The sequence below is a fragment of the Acanthochromis polyacanthus genome, chromosome 5 (genome assembly GCF_021347895.1).
Source record: "Acanthochromis polyacanthus isolate Apoly-LR-REF ecotype Palm Island chromosome 5, KAUST_Apoly_ChrSc, whole genome shotgun sequence".
In the NCBI taxonomy this organism is placed as follows: Eukaryota; Metazoa; Chordata; class Actinopteri; family Pomacentridae; genus Acanthochromis; species Acanthochromis polyacanthus.
In genome coordinates, this window is record NC_067117.1 from 36,455,812 (window position 1) to 36,476,950 (window position 21,139).

A 21,139-nucleotide genomic window follows, 5' to 3' on the forward strand; every position below is an offset into this window, starting at 1 on the left:
TAGTGTGTGCCTCAACAGTGTGGGCTTATAACTTCGCTAACAAAGGCTATTTCGATTTCTACTCTTCACTGCAAGCATGGCTTCCCTCTGGCAACCCAAGACGGAAAAGACAGAGAAAACGCTATGGCCTCCTAAACAGCTGAACTCGGCTTCTGATTGGCTGCTGACTGTCAACGTCCTGCATTGTGGGAAAGTACACCTGGGAATTTTGTGTAACAAAACTATAAACTTATTGCAGGAGTATAACTGAAAAACATAAAAAATAAAAATAACTGGATTGTTTCCCTTCTTCCAGATTCTAACCAGGTTATCAATGTATGTTACCAGAACTTCTCTATTTATGTGTAATGTGTATATCTTGTATATAAACGGAAGAAAACTACATCCATCACACTACAACAATCTTATTCTGTAAACCTAATTTTCACCAGGGTTACAGACTGTTTCAGGAGTAAGAGATGTAAATGGTTGTATATTTATAGCGCTTTTATCCAAAGCACTTTACATGATATGTCACATTTACCCATTCACACACACATTCACAGACTGATGGCGGAAGCTGCCATGCAAGGCGCTAACCACAACCCACCAGGAGCAATTAGGGATTAGGTGTCTTGCTCAGGGACACCTCGACATGAGCACGATGGGCCTAGGATCGAACCGGCAACCTTTCAGTTACAAGACGGCCACTCTACCCACTGAGCCATGCCACCCCCATAAATGTGAAACATTTATCTGAGAAAATAAAGAAACACGAGAGTACGAGGGCACGTATGGAGAACACCGTTAAGCTAACGATGCTAGACAAGGCTAACATCGCGACGCAGTTAGATGAGGCTTGGTGTGAGGAAGCACAATGAAGAGGTGGACGGGGACTGGCACATTTTGGCTAAGATAATAGACTGCATTAATTTCTGCGGGGCGTTTGAGCTGGCTTTACGCGGCCACGATGAGATGGAATCTTCAGACAACCCAGGTGTGTTTAGGAGCTTAGTCGATCTGGTCGCATCGCTTGATAGCGTGCTGGAGGAGCACCTGAAGACAGCGACACTTTTCAAAGGCACCTCAAAGACTGTGCAAAACGAACTGCTAGACTGCATGTTGTCAGTACTCAAGACCCACATTCTCGAGGAAGTAAAAAGTGCGGATTATCTTGCTATTCAGGCTCATGAGACAACTGACATTTCCACCCGTTGCCAGTTGATGCTTGTGCTAAGATACATTGACACACAAAACAACATTCAAGAGCGTTTTTTCGAGTTCATCCCTCTTCAGAATGCCACTGACACGATCGCCACAGCGCTGTTGGAGAGGCAGAGCATCATCCTCCCTCCCGGACAGGAGAGTAAGCTGATCACCCAGGCCTATGATGGGGCTGCAGTAATGAGGGGAGCCACAAGTGGAGTGCAGCGGAAGGTAAAGGATGTGCATGCAGGTGCATACTACATTCACTGCTATGCCCATCAGCTTAACCTCATCATGCAGCAGGCAACATCACATATCCCCAGAGTAAGGGCTTTTTTTTCAGACCTTGGGGGATTTGCTGCGTTCTTCTCCCGCTCATTCAAACGAAACACTGTGCTTGACCAAATAGTGGCTCACAGACTTCCAGGGACTTCAACAACCAGATGGAACTTTCATAGCCGTGCTGTTAACAAAGTGTTTGAATACAAGGATGACCTCATCCAGTGTTTCCAAACTATCAGAGACTCTGGTGACTTTGATCTAATCACTGTCAGAGGCAGGGGGCTTTGTGAGAATGCTGGAGGAAGAAGATTTCTGCTTTCTCCTGGCCTTGTTTCACAAGATCATGCCACATGTGGACATGCTGTTTAACCAGCTGCAGAAGAGGAACATCGACACTGTCTACATCACAAGAGTCATCCAGACATTCACCAACAGCATGCAAAAGATCAGGTGAATAATTATTTCTTAATATTGTAATAAAAGTCTCCAGTATGTTAGTTTTTGAAAGAGTGATTGTGGATGCTAACCTGTGTTTCTGATTAGGGATTCCATTCCTTCTCTGAGTGAGGAATACAGCGCATCTGTGCAGCAGCACTCCACAAAGAGGAGGAGGAAATTTGGACAGGGAGAACGACAGCAGTTGGCTTTAGAGGTAAGCTGCAATATTACAGTCCTGTTTACAAGACACCCAGTAGGTGTTTTTACCTTCTTTTTTAAAATTTGTTGATATGTGAAATTATTATATGCTATATTTCTCTGTCTGCCGTCCTCCATTCCTGTGTAATAAGAGTTACACATTGGTTTTCATTATCCTATATTGTAATCACTGTGCAGCTACTGAGAAAGGCAGACACTGATCTCATCTTGTAAGAGAATACTGATGACATTATTTACCATGGTAAAGAATACTATGTGTACTTACCTTTTTTATTATTTATGTTTTATATCATGTCATAGGTATGTGGTACAATTCTGAGCCATGCCAAAGAGCGGTTCTCATTTACCAAGCACCTCATCAGCGCCACTCTGCTACATGGAGACTTGTTTGTGCAACACACTGCACAGTTTCCAGAAGCAGCACTGGAAACTACAGTGGAGGCCTACCCCATGTTGAACAAAGCCAAGCTGAGAACAGAGCTATCCCTCATCTATGAGAACGATGAGTTCAGGGCCTGCAGTGGTGCAATGACTCTGTTCCAGTTTTTCATGGAGAACAACCTTCAGGACACGTTCACTGAGACTGCCTCCTCAAGATTCTCATCACCATGCCTATGACAACAGCAAAATCAGAAAGATGCTTCTCCACTTTAAAGAGAATCAAAACTTTCCTGAGGAACACCATGACGCAGGATAGACTGAATGCTCTGGCCATGCTCTCCATGGAGAAAAAACTTGTCAGAAACATTCCTGACTTTAATAAGAGGGTCATTGAGCGCTTTGCCACATAGAAGGACAGAAGGGCAAAATTCCAGTACAAATAAGGCACACACACACACACACACACACACACACACACACACACACACACACACACACACACACACACACACACACACACACACACGGGCATGGACAAAAATGATGGACCCTTTATTCAATCTTAACTTTTTATTTTGTTGCACGGTGTTGTTGTGGAACCAGTCACTGCAGTCAGGTGATTTCTGTAACTCTCAGTGAGACTTCTACACCTGTCGACTCCTGGTGATCAAAATGCTCCAGCTGTCCAAGGTGTGAAGGCTGTCTTTTTTCAGACTGCATGTTTCAGCTCCTTCCACAGATGTTCAGTAGGATTCAGGGCTCATTGGAGGCCACTTCAGAACAGTTCAGTGTGTTGTTCTTAGCCATTCTTCAATGTGTAGCTGTGTGTTTCAGGTCAGTGTGTCTTCATTTTGTATGCTTCCCTTGACCAGATTTTTCTTTGTATAAAGTTGACTTTAGCACAATACATCATCCAGCAATGTATTGCACTTAGTAATTTTTTGATATTTTGCTCATTAAATACTTATTATTTCACAGAGCACTGATATCCTGCTGAGGCAAGAAATAACGTGCTGAGTCTGTCCTGGTTTTAGTTTGACGGCAAGTTTAGGCGTTTAGCAAAAATTTTGCGATGCGTCCGACCTCTGCTCTCTGTACCACATTTGCTATACAGGGGGTCTTCAACCTACGGTGGAATTCAGTTCCTACGGCACGACATAACTCGATTTTTGCCTTAAGTCAGAACTCACATACTGTGACATACAACCGGCGAATGTAAACAAAGCCGTCCTCTTCGTATAGCGCCTTGTGACGATGTTTTCGTCTGCTCCGCTTGCCAACTAGATCCCGCGCCAAATTTGTTTTAAAGTTGCAAATACCGTATGTAGGACTGATAACACAAGACTTTCTTAATACATTTATGGTAACGTACTCATGAAGCACCGTAAGTCAAGGACGTTGTAAACCGAGGACCTACTGTAATTACACTTTGAGTTTGTAGTAATCTGTGAATGTAGTGGACAGATGAAAAATGCACAGATAAATATAAATTAAACAAACATTTTGTTGTTTAAGTTCACATATGTCTATTCATCGATTCTGTCATCAGCCAAAATTTATTTGAATTGAGAAACTTTGCTTATTGTGTCATATATTGGTATTTGACAAAAATGTGATTAATCATGATCAATTAAATACAAAGCCTTTGATTATTAATTAGATTATTTTTTATAATCGCCTCTCACCACTAATAATTACTCTCCACTGGTCCACTGGTGGGGGCTGCACAGTGTTGTAGTGGTTAGTACTCTCGCCTTGCAGCAAGAAGATCCCCAGTTCAAATTCCGGCCTGGGCCTGGGATCTTTCTGCATGGAGTTTGCATGTTCTCCCTGTGCATGCGTGGGTTTTCTCCCGGTACTCCGGCTTCCTCCCACAGTCCAAAATAATGCTGAGGTTAATTGATTACTCTAAATTGCCCGTAGGTGTGAATGTGAGTGTGATTGTTGTCTGTATATGTAGCCCTGTGACAGACTGGCGACCTGTCCAGGATGTCCCCTGCCTTTGCCTGTGTTAGCTGGGATAGGCTCCAGCACCCGCCGCGACCCTAGTGAGGATAAAGCAGTGTATAGAGGATAGATGGATGGTCCACTGGTGCAGGGATTAAATTCCTGATTTTTAACATAGTACAATAACATGATTGAGACCATCTCCGTAGATGGGCTAAATGCTGTATAGGCGCCTTTATAACGTAATAAGTAGCTCTTCTATCACTCGCCTCGCTCATTACAGACATTTGAGTGTTAACTTCACTCTTAGCTCTGCTCCACGGGGAGCGAGAGTCTCATAGAATTTGTTTGAGGTTAAAGTGTGGCACTTGTGGTTCCTCTTCACCAGTGGAGAGCTCTGCAGTGTTCCCGAGGCAGCTGTGCAAAAGCCACATGGGGCGTGATGTAGAATTATCAGTGTCCTGAGAGGGTGAGACTGCTTAGTGTGATCAAAGGATAAGGAAGGCATGAGTGACTGGAGAAAAAGTGAGGCTTGTCTTTTATCTGTGAATGAAGGAGACATAAAACTGATATTGATTAATGTAGAAAGCAGAGGTAGGTTAGAGTAGTGACCTATTTCAAAGAGTCTGTGTTTCTCTGTGTATTAGTGATGTAGGGGAACGGCAGGAAACAAAGCAATGCAGATAAAGCAAACGTGCTTTTCCATCCAAGCATCTATTTTTTAAACCGCTTATCCTGAACAGGGTGGCTGGAGTCCATCCAGCGTGTGCTGGGTGAGAGATGGGGAATATATTGGACAGCTTGCCAGTTTGTTGCTGAAGGACTCTCTTTTGTGTAGTAAAACTGAATACAGCACAGAACAGAGGGAAAACCATTTGAGGACTGTATTCTTTTTAATTTTTTGCCATTGCTGCGATTGCTATTTAAATAGTGAATATTTTCTATAAATGAAAATTAAGTCCCGTGTCTGCTGTCTAGATACATTGGGTTGTATTTTTATACCAGTCATGAACAAACATATTCACACATGAAGATAAAAATAAATCAAAAACAGATCAGTTTACTGTAAAAAAAAATATATACAAAAAACCCTGTTATTTATACAGTAGAAAGCTACTGTAAAATTACAGTAAAACATTTTCTTCATTTACGGTAAAGAAATGTATTGATACTGTTGATTTTAGGGTTTAAAATGCGCTCATTGTAAAAAAAAATAAAAACTATTTTTTAACCTTTTGAAAAATGCATATTTTACTTGAAAATACCATATAGAATAAAACTTAAATATTACAGCATTTTTTATTATCATCACAACAGTTAGCATATTCAACATTTAATATATGTATTTTAACAATATAAATACTGTATATGCAAAAATTATGCTTATAGCTGTCATAAATATTAAAACATATGTCCACTGTTAAAACAAAAGTACCGGTACATCAATTTCACTCATATAAACTGTATTTTTTTACATTTAATAAATGCAAAAATGTTACTTGTTCGAAATATTACGGCATGTTTTCATTATCAGCACTACAGTATGTACAAATAACTGTGAAAAATTGTATTCTTTTTGAGAAATAAATGCAAAAAAAAATACAGTATTGAATGTAAAATGCATTTTAAATATTTGTGCAAGAGTAGTGAAATGTATTTTTTCAAGAGAATAAAAACTTTTAGAACTTGTTTGCGGCGATTCAGTGTTATACAAACTGGATCAAGCGGTTTTTGTCTTTACAGATTTTTACTATCATGGTTTAACAGTTTTTCACCCTGAAATTTATGAGCATTTTTTACAGTGTTGCTTGTTGTTAAGGCTGCACTAATAACCAACTAGTTTAATAATTAAGTCGAATTAGTTAGAAGCTTAATTCAGGCATCTCAGAAACCATTCACAAGCTTTAAACTCCACAGCTTTATGCTATCTAATATGATGAAACCATCTAGATCCTTTGGAAAAAAGCATTCAACAGCAAAATGGCAGCACAGCATTTGCTGATTCTAGTTTCTCAAACATTAAGATCTGCAACTTTTTTCTTTTTTATGTCTTTGTAAATTCAATGTTTTTGTATTTTAGTTATAAGTCATAATGTGATGTAACATATTTAAATGTATTGTGATATTCACTAACCTAAGATAATACACATTTATTTGAAAACATAATATACAGATTGATCAGCAACAAAAGTAATTGTTAGCTCCAGAACTAAAAATTCATCAATGAAGATTTTAGGCTTCAGGCAACACACAGTTTCTTGATATACTGGTCAGTTTTAGGATTTTCGATTATTTACACTTCTGTTCAAAAGTTTGGACTCACCCAGGAAATTTCCTGTTTTCTATGAAAACTCACACTTTTATTCATAGAAATGTCCATATTTTTTAAAGCAATTTTTTTTCAATGAAGATAACATTAAATTTATCAGAAATACAGTCGAGATATTGTTAATGTGGTAAATGAATTTTCTGGCTGGAAATGGCTGATTTTTAATGGAATATCTACATAGGGGTACAGAGGAACATTTCCAGCAACCGTTCTAATGCTACATAGGGGTTAGTTAATGGTGTTGTAAGGCTAACTGATGATTAGAAAACCCTTGTGCAATTTTGTTAGCACATGAATTAAAGTGTTAGTGTACATAATAATAACTCATTTGGATATTTAAACCTGAAATTTCTGGGGAAAAATAATTTAATGAACGCCTTAAAAAAGTCTCATTGCAAGTAATCAACTGGGGAAGTTTTCTGTTAATAAATGTTCATTAAAAATGTTCTCTTAGTCCCCTGTAGTGTGTCCCCCTGGCTGTAAATTCACATCTAAAAAGATGCAATGATGAATGCATGGATAATGAAATGGGAGAGTAGAGCACATGGTAGCAGCGTTGGGTTCATTTAAGAGACAGTCCAACTGCCTTGGCAGGAAAAGAGCAGATGCCTGTGGCCAGTCACAAGCTAAAAACAAAGGTGAAAGGTCTTGAGCCCACACTCTCTGTCACAGAATGTATTGTGTGACACTTCAGTGGAAGACACCCACACTTTGCTTCTGCTTTGCTTAATCTAAATGGATTTCTGTGAAAGCAAAACGACAGCCTGGAAAATGTGAGTGAGAGAGCCAAAATGCCAACGAGGAGAGAGCTACAGAGAGAGATGAAGGGAAAAAAGAAAATGGTCTTATGGAGAAGAGACAATACAAAGTTAGTGTGGGTGGCCTGCCAAGCCTGCAAGAGAAATATCACTCTCACACCCACTCTGGCTCACAGGATTCCCCATGGCATAAGCATGGCGGCCAAACTGTGACAATCTCTGTCCAATCAAGGCCCTGTGGCCCTTAATTACTGAGCCATAACCTCCAACAATAATTCATGCATTTCAAAAGCTCATGAGATAATCGGGGACATTAAAACCCCTCTGGTCAGCAGCGAGGAACTGGAGATGGAGCAAATGAAAGACGGCTGACAGAAGGAGACCTCTGCTGATTCGCGGGCTAGCACTCTTACAGATTGAAGTGTTCACTGAAAATAGCTTGAACCTTAAGAGGAGAGATGTGGCATGATAAACGACTACGTGACAAAATGTTTAGTTACAGAATGTTCCTGTCCACACGTCCAAAAGTTAAGAGGCAGAAATGACAACCCCCTATTATACCCTGAAAAAAAAGCCCTTGTTTGTGTATTGTAATTTTTGTTTGTTGAAGCAGGCTTTAATATTGATAAAGATGTTATTTTAGTTCATTATTTTACTTCCATTCTGACAATGTAACATATTTGTACACAAATTGTCTGTGTCAGAGGGTTAATCTGCAGTATAGGTGCCTGGAAAATCCAGACTGACTTTATTTATGTATTAATATAAATACAAATAAAGGCAGTCTGGCATTGTGATGATAGGAGACAATTTCAAAAAGGAGGTGCTAACGAATGCAGCTTGAACGAGAAAGAACCAATCAGCGTAACACGGATGTGACGCACAAACAAATCGACATTGAAGTCCATGTAGTCCAAACAACAATGGCATGCAGCCGACAAAGCGTCGCGGTGAATAATTACTGCCGTTTTTGTCACAAAAATCTGCGAATACATGGGGTACTCTCAAGTACAACACTTATTTTTGAAAAGGCTACGCAACAAAAGACTCCTTCCGAACGATTAGTGGTGTTAGGAATAACTTCAAATCGGAGCCAAACCAAGTCGGTGTTTGGTTACGGGAGGTGCGTAGGTGTTTTATGGGTAATCCAGGCGCTGAAGATGACGCAGCATTAACTCCCGCCTCCTGTGCTATGATTATTCGTACCAAACTTTCCCGGGAGGGAAATGCGATTCAATTCGCCCAATGCCAAACTGATTCTCCTGTATCTCCTAACATGGAGATAGGAGATTACATGGAGATTCAGTTTGGATTTTCCAAGCTACAGTATAGGTTGAGTTCATATTTGCCTTGTTACGTCCCCGAGAAGTAGGGGATGAGGGGAGAAACAAGAAGAAAGAATGAATATATACAGAGGCAGGGAAAACTGGGTGTAACCTCAACAGAGAGGAATTTATTTGCCACAAAGGAAAAACAAGAGCTCAACACAAAGCAGGCTTCACAAATCCAACACTGGGTGCCCAACACGCAGCCCTTCAGCAAGTAGACCCTTGGTCTTAAACAGAGCACAAGGAAACAACACCAGCTCCACACTCTGGCAGCTGATCTGGCCCACTGGCACCGATGATCAGGCTTTCCTCCCCATTTAACCATCCCGGCTGATGGTAAGGAGCCACAGGTGCACCTAGCCACTCCCACCTGGTGTAACCTAGGAACAGGGAAAAAGAGAAGAGAAACACAATCCTGCTTACACACACCACAGAATGTAACAGTCTGAATAATTACATGCATATTACAGTTATACACATTATTTCTTCAACATTATGAGCCATGAAATGTGACTGTTTTTCCCACAAAACAAAGGTTTCCAAGATAACTCTGTAATATTAAAGTAATTCTACACTATTTTATTCTATAGTCTTTACTGCTTCCTTTCAATATTGATGCAGTGTGTTTGTGTTATTCACAAGTAACATATGTTATTGCTTGTGAATAAAAACACAATAGATTGTAATTTTTAGCTCATTTGATTCGATTTTACTTAGCATTCTGCTTTCAATTTGCTGTACACAGAAGTATCAGTTCACCTTTTTCATGTACAAGACATTATTAGTGATTCACACTTTGCAGATTATGAATATGATATGCTTAAATGCAAATGATATTCAAAATTATTATTATTATTATTATTTTTCTTTTTTTTGTGTCCTGTCCGGCAACAGAGCAGGCAGAATGAGGATCTGGCTGCTGCATTGTGCCATACAAGTTTGCTTTTCCAAGGGGAGTTCGTAAGTATAAGACTCCCCTTGATACTGTACAGTAATTTATTTAGATTGAATACTTGTTGATTAGTTAAATATACATAAATTTGCCGGACCTGACAGGGGAAAGGCAGGAAGAAAGAAACGAGAAAAGGAGAAAAAAAACAACAACAAGAGGGGATAGTGAAGAGAAAAGGAAAAGTGCAAGAATACAATTATCTTTCAATTGAAACCGACACAACAGATAACAAGCTAGTACACCTTAACAAAGACACACCGGAACACATCCTACGGGTTTTGTTACGAAACACAGCTAGTAATTATTCAAATCATCTATGTGAAACACACAAACTGAGGAAACATGTCTTTTGATATTTTGGCACCAGGACAAACTTAACACCCCCCAAGACAACATGGTTGCTATGTTCACATGCAGAGTACGGTGCAATTGTGACTGTGATCATGCAACTATGACCTCTGACCTCCGTGAAGGCCAGAAGCGGGCCCGAGAGCCCACAAGACCCAGGCGAGCCGGCAGCAATCCCAGAGCAGAGATCCGAGCCACCAAACCACGAGGACGACCACGGACCGGCCCGGAAGGGGGCAGAGGGAGAACCCGGCCAGGACCTCCAGTGCCCAGCAGGGCCGGGCCCCAGGCGACCAAGATCGGCGGCCGCCGACCCCGCCAGGGGCCGGAGGCCCAGGGCGGACCCAGCACAGGACCCCGGGCCCCAGGCGCCAAAGAGGCAACCCCCGCCCCCCAGGCAGAGGGTCAACATCGCCAGGGGAACCAGCCACCCCAGACGGCCACCCGGCATGGGCCGGCACCCCCGCCGCAGCCCAAGATCCAGGGCACCCCACCCCACCCCACTCCCCGCCACCCCACCCCTCCTGGTGGTGGGGGCCACTTAGATGGCCCCCACCACCACACCCAGCACAATGAGCACACCTCCCATAGCCCTACATGTGTGTGAATGTGAGCAGAGGAAGTGAGAGGTCCGGGGATGAGGTCTGTAGGGAAGAAAACTTCCCCCCAGAGGGCGAGCCACTAAGGGCAATCGGCACCCCCGTTTCCCAGGCGCCCTCCAGCGCAGGACGAGCCAGGAGCAGCCGCCACCAAGACCGGGGCCCACAGCAACCGCAGCCAGAGACCCGCCGACCAAAGAGGCACACAGCCGCCACACATCAAAAGGCGGAAAGGCGAGGGAGGACAGAGGGCAGCAGAAGAGCCCAACCCAGGGCCCACCATCCCCCGGCCCACTGCGGCCGCCCCCCAAGGGCAAAAGACCCCTTACACACACACACACACACACACACACCCACATACACACACACCGGTATGTCACAATTAATAGGCATGGCTGTAGTCTTAGACCAGTTGATAGAATAATCAGATATCAATGAAAATGTTTTAATAAGATGGGAAATGGATGATTTGGAGTTATTTAGGAAAAGTAATACATCATCTGCATAAAGACTTATTTTATGTTCTATATTGTTGGCTTGGATTCCTCTGATGTCTGTATTTTGTCTTATGGCAGCTGCAAGAGGTTCTATAAAGATGGCGAAAAGTGATGGAGAAAGTGGGCAGCCCTGCCTAGTGCCTCTCTGCAAACAGAAACTTGGAGAAGTCTGGTCATTGGTCTTAACACAAGCAGCCGGGTTATTATAAAAGATTTTTATCCAGTCTATAAAAGATGGCCGAAAACCAAATCTGTTTAATGTTGCAAACAGAAATTTCCAATTTACTCGATCAAATGCTTTTTCTGCGTCTAACGAGATGATTGTGGATTCTAAACGATGTATTGTGGAATAATCTATTATGTTAATTAATCTGCGCATATTAGTAGAGGAATGTCTCCCTTTAATAAAACCTGTTTGATCAGGATGTATTATAAGGGGGGTTATTTTTTCTATTCTACTGGCGAGAGCTTTGCTGATAATTTTAAGATCTACATTTATTAATGAAATTGGACGGTAGCTAGATGGAAGTGTGGGGTCTTTTTCTGGTTTTAATAACAAAATAATTTTGGCTAAGTTCATATTTGAAGGTATTTTTGTTTGTTTTTAATTTCTGTTACCATTTTAGGAAAGGTGGGAGCCAACGTTGTCCAGAATTCTTTATAGAATTCAACTGGATAGCCATCTGGACCGGGTGCTTTATTGTTTGGCATATGCTGCAGAGATTTATGAAGTTCTTCGACTGACAGAGGAGAATCCAACACCAATCTATTTTCATGTTGTAGTTTTGGTAGAGTAATTGAACTAAAGAACTGATTAATGTCCTCTTCTGTTGTCTTTATATGTGATTTGTATAATCCTTTATAGAAATCTCTAAAGGTATCATTTATCTTTTCTGGGTCATGGCTGATGTTTCCATCTGGGTCTTTGACAGCAGAGATTGTTGTTTTCTCTTTGTTTACTTTTAATTGATTGGCCAGAAATTTACCAGATTTATTCCTATGTTCAAAGTTCTCTAAGCGAAGTCTTTGCACCATGAATTTAGTTTTTTTATCTATAATTTCATTAAGTTCAAGTTTAGCTTGTCTTATATCCTTCAGCGTGTGCTCTTCTGGAGAAACACGATAAGCTTCCTCCAGGGATTGAATTAGAAGTTCTAACTCTGAGATTCTTGAGACCTCTTTCTTTTTCTTATGTGAAGAGAAAGATATTATTTTTCCTCTCAAAACTGCTTTTCCTGCTTCCCACAAAAGACACGCTGATGTTTCTGGCAAGTCGTTATCTTCTAAATATATAGACCATTCTCTTTTAACATAGCTGATAAATTCGGGATCTTTAAGTAATGATGTGTGTTGATCCTCAGGGCCAGTGACCCCCTGATTAACTTACTCAGCTGTTAGGGAATCACCGGACCAGCTCTCCATCCTCCGGGTCCGGTCCTACTGCCCCCTGAGATTTTACTCAGAGGGATGCCGCAGAACTGTTAAGCTGGTTGACGAGGAAAATTCGCCTAGCTGTCTCACTGCCTTCATCCAGATGCCTATCCCTGCTTCCTCTGATAATTAATTTAACCGAGTAGCCACTTCGGTATAGTTAAATTTAACCACCAGACACACCTGTTAACGGCAGCTTTTCCTCTCATAGATCTGGCACTTCGTAAGTTGCTAGGTTAATTCAGAGGTTATGGACATATAGACAACCTCTAGGATATGTTTATACTGGGCCAACCTGACCCCTATGATTAGGTAACCTTTCAGAACCTTGCTATTGTTATGCACGCAGTAATCTGACTTTTTACATCCAGAGCTAGATGTATAAGTATTCATTCAGGGATAAAAATAGCACTTGCAATTTGTTGTCTTTAATTGCAGAATAATGCTTTATTAATATAGTTCTAGCAGGGCAAAAGCATAGCCAATAAATCATCAGACAGTTAATCAAACATCACTATTCTTTCAATTGTTTAACACGACTCATTAGTGGAACTATGCTTTCATAAAAGAGAAGTAATATTCACCCAGATTACATAATTTGGAGGGAGAGCAGTCACGGTGTGGCCACACCTGGCTGCTCACCTGAGACCCGCCGGGGCCCAGGGGGAAGTGGACGGGGGTCCGACCAGATTTAGATCTGCATATATCCATTTTTGTTGTTTGGTCCAGTATTCCTCACATGGAAAATAGAGTTCAGTAATGTTCCTTCAGACAGCATTATTTCCAGATCACAGTTCAGTAATCCTCCAACACTGCAGGAAACGCAGTACTTTGGTCCATAATTCCATCAGAACAGTTATTCCTTTGCAGATCATGTTGAATTCCCTGTCCGAGTTACGTGGTAATCATCCCCTGTGCTCAGACTGATGTCTGGATTGCACCCAGGCAGATACCCGCAACAATCTCCCAACTTGCATCTCGATCAGATGTAATTTATAGTTTACTGTATCTTTACCCCCTCCCAACTCACACACTTGCCCCATACACTGACCGCATGATCACCTCCACTTTTAAGGAACTGAAACTGTCTGTTTTGGACTGTCCAGACAGCCCATCTTGCCCCCCCCCTGATCTCTCCTGTCTGCAACTCAGCACAGGCTCCTGATCAGGAAATGGAAAAGCGGATGTCAGCCTCTAACTGTCGCTGGCATCCCATTGTGCAATCTTTTGGACAATGTGTACAGACTTATTAAAAAAACCCAATCTATTTTGAGTCTAGAGACCTTTACTGTGAACACTTGACCCTAGTTCACTTAACTCGTGACTTCTCACCTCAATACAAAGTTAAAACCCTCTTATCTTAACAGTAGTCAAATCAAAACTCTTAAAAGCATTCCCATTTCATAAAGCATAAGTTCCTCTTTTTAGTCAAATCTATCAAACACATCAGTTTCCTATGGTAACCAAAAACATCACTTTTCACAGTGAGATACACTTCTGATTTCTACACTGTTTCAACATTAAAGAATGTAAGAAATAGACACTTGGTTAGATCAAACACATTCATTAGGTTATGGCATAATCTGATCATAAATCACAGTTATATCACAATGTTTCCTTATTTAGCTGTTGTTCTGTCAGAGCCTCCCCTTTGTGGCTGATTCTGGGATCTCATATCTCCATGCTTCACAACATGTGTTAAATCTCCAGTTTGTAAATGGGGGTTTATTATTCTTATTTTTAAGGGTAAATAATACAGGTGCATGATCGCTAATGGTAATGGGATGGATTTTGATTTCTGAAATGTCATTCATCAGCGTGTTGCTAATTAAGAAATAATCTAGTCTAGAGTAAGAACGATGAGCTGAAGAAAAGAATGCATATTCTCTTACGGTAGGGTGATGAGAACGCCACGCATCACAAAGACCAAAATCCTTCATATATTGTTGAACTGTTTCTGAGGATCGCCACACTCGCTGGTTTCCTGTGGTACTGAGCCTGTCCATTCCCGGGTCACACACCATGTTGAAGTCCCCTCCTATAATCAGTGCGTTATTTGAGTAACCATCAAGTGAAGTGAAGAGAGAGTGAAAAAAGGAGGGGTCATCAACATTTGGACCATATATATTCACAATGCACAGTTTAACATTTTGGATGGATAATACCACTATAATAAATCTGCCTTGTGGGTCTGCAATTGTGCTATTAATACCAAAGGTTAGTCTTTTATTTATAAGGATTGCTACTCCTCTTTGCCTGGAATTATAACAGGCTGAGTACACATGTGGAAACTGTGCTGATGGAAGAAGATCCAATGATGAATTTGATAAATGAGTTTCCTGCAATAAAACAATGTCTGCTTGCAAATTCTGCAGTTGCTGATTGATTTTCAGTCTCTTCTCCCCTGTACCAGCTCCGGGAATTAACTTTAGTATTAATTATTTTATGGCAGTGTTGTGTATAATGACATTGTGAGTGAGATCAAGCACATCACCTGACATCAGAAGAGCCACGGAGTGGTGTTCCGGTCGCGGTACAGTTGACCGTTGATAAATAGTTCGTCCACCGCGATGACAGCACGAGAGCCTTCAGCTATAGCTTTCTTCCTGATGGGAAACAGGGCTCTGCGCCAATCCAGGATCTCTTTAGGGAACTGATCGTTAACGCCGAAGTTGGTTCCCTTCAGCTCCCGGCCCCGACGCTTCACCTGCTCCTTCTGCTTGTAGTTAGCAAACTTTGCTATGATGGGTCTCGGCCTGTGCTCTCCAGGTCGTTTCCCTCCGAGACGGTGCACTCTGAGGAAAGCGATGTTTTTAACGGTTTCCTCCGGGAGCTTCAGGTGAGTCTGGATGAAATTCTTCACCGTCGACTCGGGGTCTTCCTCCGTCTGTTCCGGGATTCCAGAGAAGACCAGGTTGTCTCTCATGCTCCGGGACTGGAGATCAATCACAGTTTCTTTAATTTTTTTTATTTTCCTCTGATAGTCGGATGAACCCCTTGGTGAGGGATTTTACCGACTCTCTGAGGCTCGTGTTCTCCGTCGTCAGCTTCTCCACCTGCTGCTGGCTGAATTCCAGGGACTGGCGTATAGCTTGGAATTCCTGATGGAGCACTTCCAGCAGGCTCAGACGAGCGTCGAGACTGGACAATTTCTTATCTATAGAGAGAAGAACATCCGTCGAGTTGGTCCCAGGTGGAGAAATGGCTTCAGATGAATTATCATCCCGGAGCCTCTTAGCTTTAGCTCCGGCAGGAGTTGAGGTTTGGTTTGGCTTCCCCATGACGAGCGTGTCGTAGCAGCGATCTATGAACTCCGTCAGGTTGGCCAAATCTTCCTCGCTGTGCTCCAGAGTGGATCTGAAAGACACTTACTTCCACTTTCTACCGATTATTATTGTTATTATTATTTTAAAGTTGAAGGATTAGGGGAAGTAAATCCGCAAGCAAATGTGTGAGCGCGCTTTGTTTGAATTATCCGTCTCACAGAAAGTGCGTCATTTACCACATCCTACGTCACTTACCTGCGTTCATGATATTCAAAATTAAACATTTTGTAGATGTCATTCAATTTCAGTTTTTAAGTTGTCTTTTATATTTTTTAGGAAACTGTAATATTTGTATTACTACCCCAAGCTCTTTTTCACTTTTCCCCAATTTCACTTTCTGTCCCTCATACAAGAGATGATAAGGGATGGAAAGCAGCAACAGCTGGAGGAAAATATGAAAAAATTTCAACAAAATGGATGTTGACATGCTTCTTTTTCAATTATCAAAATGTTTAAGATCTGTTATAAAGTGAAATTAAACATATTTCAAATATGAAATCTTTCTTGTGTGGATAAAAATAAGCAATAATGCAAATCATTATTCTTAACCAAAATGACTAAAAATGGCATAAAACACATTGATTCTTATACAGGTCAATTTTGACCCACTTATGTTAGAGTGTAGACTACAATTACTCATGCATCTATGAGTTAATTAAATTATTCACCTCAACATGGAAGGGGTTTTCTGTGTACAAGATCTAAAGTAAAAATATTTTACATTAACTGTCTCTGATTGACTCTTCTTATTAACTCCATGACAGTGTTTACAAGGACTTCACTATCCTGCTTATGATTAGGTTTTTGAAGTAATCTGGTTTTGTGCATGTAAACGTTGTATTCTGATTTCAGAAAGCTGAATTTTATGCAATCTGAAGTCCTCTGAAAGAAACTGGAATACTGTTGCATGAATACATCTTATTCTGATTTCTAATTGTTGCCATCTACCTGCACAAGCATGGCTTCGACAAAGTGATATAACTGGTGCTCATACAGTTGTTTCCTGTGGTCTCGAGATTACTTCAGCTGTGTCACACAGCCCTAAAAGGGTGCCCCACTCGTACAGAAAATTTCGTTCCTCTTGGGGTCACTGAACTCCATCAAGGTGACCCTTTCTCACCAGCGATCGCTGTGCATCTTCATTCTTTAGCCACTTCTACTTTGTCTTACACAGTAACAGCCTGACACTGCTCAAACTGAAGGACATTGTTAATATTTCCTGTTGCTCCCATCTAACATTGCTGGCAATAAGGTGGAAAGGCAAAATCTGCAACATGATGTTGGCAGTTAACGGTGCCAAGTACACCAAAATATGATCTAAACCAGGACAAATCTCACAACTGGGATATCAGTGATGTGAAAAATTTGTTTTTAAATATTATATCTATTTATTCCTTTCACTGAGATGCATTTTTACTCTGCCATGGAATGTGGCGGAGTTATGTGACGATCGGCATAAGTTTGTCTGTTTGTCTATTTGTTAGCAACATTACACAAAAATGGACAAATGGACTTGGATGAAATTTTCGGGATCAGGTGATTAGATTTTGGCAGTGCGGCTTATAGTCTGTTAAAGATTTCTTTATCATTGTGAGACAGCGACACGGCGTCACTGTAACTACGACAAGTGAACACTGTCAGCTGTCTGCATCAATTCATGCAGCCCACTACATATTTGGGTCACGCAATTCGGTATCCATACAAAATGTACATATGCATAACACACACTTGTGCACAACAGAAGGCCATTTTTTAAATAAAGGTTTCATTCATCAGAAATGATATTTAATGATGATTAAAAATAAGCCTGTCTGTTCTGAAAATCATTCAGAACGTTACAGAAAATGCTACTTTTTGAACTGATTCAGATTCATCAAGTTAACTGTATGCCAAATGACTTTGCCTGACATGTCATATTTCAAAACTATCCAGTTTACTGGTTCCCAATGCATTAACCAAATAAACTTGATCAATTGCTATACCACATTTCTAGTAATTTTGAACATAGTTTGCACAACTGAACATTATTTTTTTAAGTATGTAAGCAAGAAATTCAGTTACACAGCCTTATACACCATCACTTAATTTCTCCCCCAACAGTACGACCGTTAGTGTAAGAATTTCAACAGCAGATCCCCCACTGGGCGCTTATTACCTTGCAAAGCTTAATTGAATTCCAGTCGGCATTTATATAAATATTAAATATATGTCGCTCTATCATTAGTTCATCTCCAGTAATTAATGTATTGTTAATCTAAATTGAACAGACCTGCTTTCTATAATCTCTTATGCTCATACAGCAGAGCTGCACAGAGACGGCGTTAAGATGTGAGGCGAGTGAGGAGAAAGGAGAAGTTAGGATTGGCATGTTGTATCTCCTTCTCAGACCCCATCTCCTCCCTCCTCACAGCAATTAACAATCGCAAAAAGCTGAGGAACAACCTGGGCCAGGATTAATAAACTCCTATCACGAGTTATTACATTGAGCCTATAAGGGGATTATCCCTGTCCCATGAATGGATGTCTTCATTTCCTGCTTCTGTGGTTCCTCGCTGTACTGGCCTCTAACACATCCAGGAAATAAATACTGAATTCACTGTTAGTCATTCAGTCAAGAATCAAGGATTCAATCAAATTCGAACATATATCAGCTTATACATTTATGTGTTTTTTTTTAAAGCTGATAGTAAAAAACAGCACAAGATATTTAGGTAAAAGGTAATGGTATGTACATGTAGACCCAGACATAGCGTCTACAAAAAATTGCTCAAAGGGAAATCCATGTATTCCTTCTGGAGATACACAAAAGAGTTTTTGTTTTTAACTGATGCAATTACCCAGAGGAGAAAACCTTGCACACCAGATATTGGAATTGATTTGCTCCTCTGCAGCGGTCTAGATATTTACCTTCTCGCTAATTGCAAGAGGCAAGACCCATTCAGTGCAGAAAGAAAAAAACTCACTGAGGAGCAATGCATTTTCATCCATGTCTCCTGGAATGGTGCCTTGGCCTCTTTTTAAAAGGTTCAGCTCATGCCAAGTACTTTGCACTGAACTATCCTGTCCAATCTGAGCCGCTCTCTAAAGTGGGGGAGACACAAGTGAAGTGTTGAAAAGACAAGTTTTATTGACTGTTGTCAAACATGAGCACTATCTATAAGTTACTGCATAAATGAATTTCAAGATGGATAGCTTTTGCTACTATTGTGCATATTAATTGTCAGGAGGAGACTCTAAATATACTGCTTCATCATCAGCCTACTTCAGGGACGATTTCACAAGTAGATAATTCTTTAAGCTGGGTCCACTCATGGAAACCACTTGAGTTTTTAAATGAATACATTTTTCTTGATTGCATGGTGTGGCTGATAGAGCTAGAGATATTTTTCCTGATTGAGTATTTTAAATCCACTTGTAAAATCCTTTTCAGTCTCCCCAACGATTGCTTAACTACATGGAAACCAGTGCTGGACTTAACCTCACACTTGACATGGTGAACAATGAGCCAAATGAGTAACCACAGATGATGCTCTTCCCATGATTCAAATGCTTGGAACCACTTTACAAAATCACACATTTTACATGTGTTATGAGTGTAATATGCATATGTCTTTGTGTCTTACAGATCAGGAACGAATTGGAAAAGACTCACACTATGAGCAGGAGGGAAAGGTGCAGTTTGTCATTGATGCAGTTTATTCCATGGCTCATGCCTTGCACAACATGCACCAGGAGCTGTGCCCAGGGAAGGTGGGACTGTGCTCTAGAATGGACCCCATCAATGGCACCCATCTGCTTAAGCACATCCGTCGTCTAAACTTTGCAGGTCAGTTGAGTTTATTGGCAACATTTACTGAAATTTTTTCCACAAATACTTAATTTAACAAAAACATTCAAACTCTGTCTTTAGCACCAATTATACTTTTGGAAGGCTTAGTATTGTCAGGTGCTGAAACACATAGTAGACCAAAGTTTTATGGTGATCCAGAGGCAGGTTGCAGTAATAGATTACTGACACAGTTTAAGTAAAATACACAATAAAAATCCAGCTGATTCACAATCAGCTCTTTACTATCTCACTCTTACTGAAAGAGTCTGCAGATGTACTTGTAACTGTGTAAGGCTGTAATGGGACACAGTGGGTCTAAAACCAGAATGTTAACTCAAGTGACAATGCTAACATGCAAATGTATAGCAATCGAAATAGTGTTTACTATGTTCACATGAGAATTTAAAATCCTAGAATAGCACCATTTGCTAATTTTTCCACACCAGAATGTGGCAGAGTTATGTGACGATTGGCATTGGTTTGTCTGTCCGTCTGTCTGTTGTTCGTCTGTTTACAACATTACTCACAAATGGACAAATGGATTTGGATGAAATTTTCAGGGAAGGTCAGAAATGACACAAGGATTGAATGATTAGATTTTGGCAGTGATGTGGTTTATAGTCTGGATCCACAGATTTGTTAAAGATTTCTGTATTATTGTGAGATAATACATGTTGTCACTGTAACCATGACAAGTGAACGCTACATCAGCGACCTGCTGACGATCACATGATTGTGATCCTACTACAAATCGACTGCTGTGGACTTATCAGGATTTAACCGTAGGAAATGATACAAGGAACAACTGAATAAATTGTGAGGGTGTTTCCTATTCCCATCAATTCCCGCTGCCAGCTACATATTTAGGTGACAAGATTCGGTATCCGTACATAACGTAGACATGCATAACACACGCCTGTGCTCAGCACAAGGTCATTTTGTTTGTGGGTACACATTCTGTGTTGCCTGATTTCTGATCATCAGTAACTATTATTTCAACTATTATATCATTGCAATAGATGAGAAGTCTGTAGGATCCAAAGGACAATTTTTTGGGCACCTTGAATGTCCCTTCCAAACACCATGGCAATCCATCCAAAAAAAAGAGGTTGTCCTAGAGGAACAGTCAGGGAATTGGGATGAGGATTTACACTCTGGAAACCATGACTGTTTATACAAAATTTCAGGACAACCCATCAAACTTCTTTTGAGATATTTCAGTCTGGACCAAAGTGGTTTGCCGATAACATTACCATCCTCAGCCACCCTGCTAGCAGAAAAACTTACAGT

The 21,139-nt window shown here is 40.8% G+C and overlaps 2 protein-coding genes across 4 annotated transcripts in view; both read left to right on the top strand.

The window, feature by feature from the left end:
• LOC110954544 (metabotropic glutamate receptor 4-like) overlaps window positions 1–21,139 on the top strand; it is a 330,260-nt gene that overhangs the window by 250,682 nt on the left and 58,439 nt on the right. For 2 of the 3 annotated variants that reach the window (XM_051948293.1, XM_051948291.1), the window contains exon 7: window positions 19,646–19,846. The exons of the other annotated variant lie outside the window; for it this stretch is intronic. In XM_051948293.1, the coding sequence (XP_051804253.1) occupies window positions 19,646–19,846 (201 nt within the window). The remainder of the gene's footprint in view (window positions 1–19,645; window positions 19,847–21,139) is intronic. 3 annotated transcript variants of the gene reach the window in all.
• LOC127534043 (zinc finger MYM-type protein 1-like) lies at window positions 399–3,482 on the top strand. The gene is made up of 3 exons (XM_051948310.1): window positions 399–1,917; window positions 2,011–2,119; window positions 2,425–3,482. Exon 1 carries the CDS (start codon window positions 832–834, stop codon window positions 1,834–1,836), a length of 1,005 nt encoding a protein of 334 aa, XP_051804270.1. The 5' UTR covers window positions 399–831; the 3' UTR covers window positions 1,837–1,917; window positions 2,011–2,119; window positions 2,425–3,482.

What these genes read in the sequence shown, in the direction of transcription:
- LOC127534043 (XM_051948310.1), top strand. Translation starts at nt 832, where the DNA reads ATGAGGCTTGGTGTGAGGAAGCACAATGAAGAGGTGGACGGGGACTGG.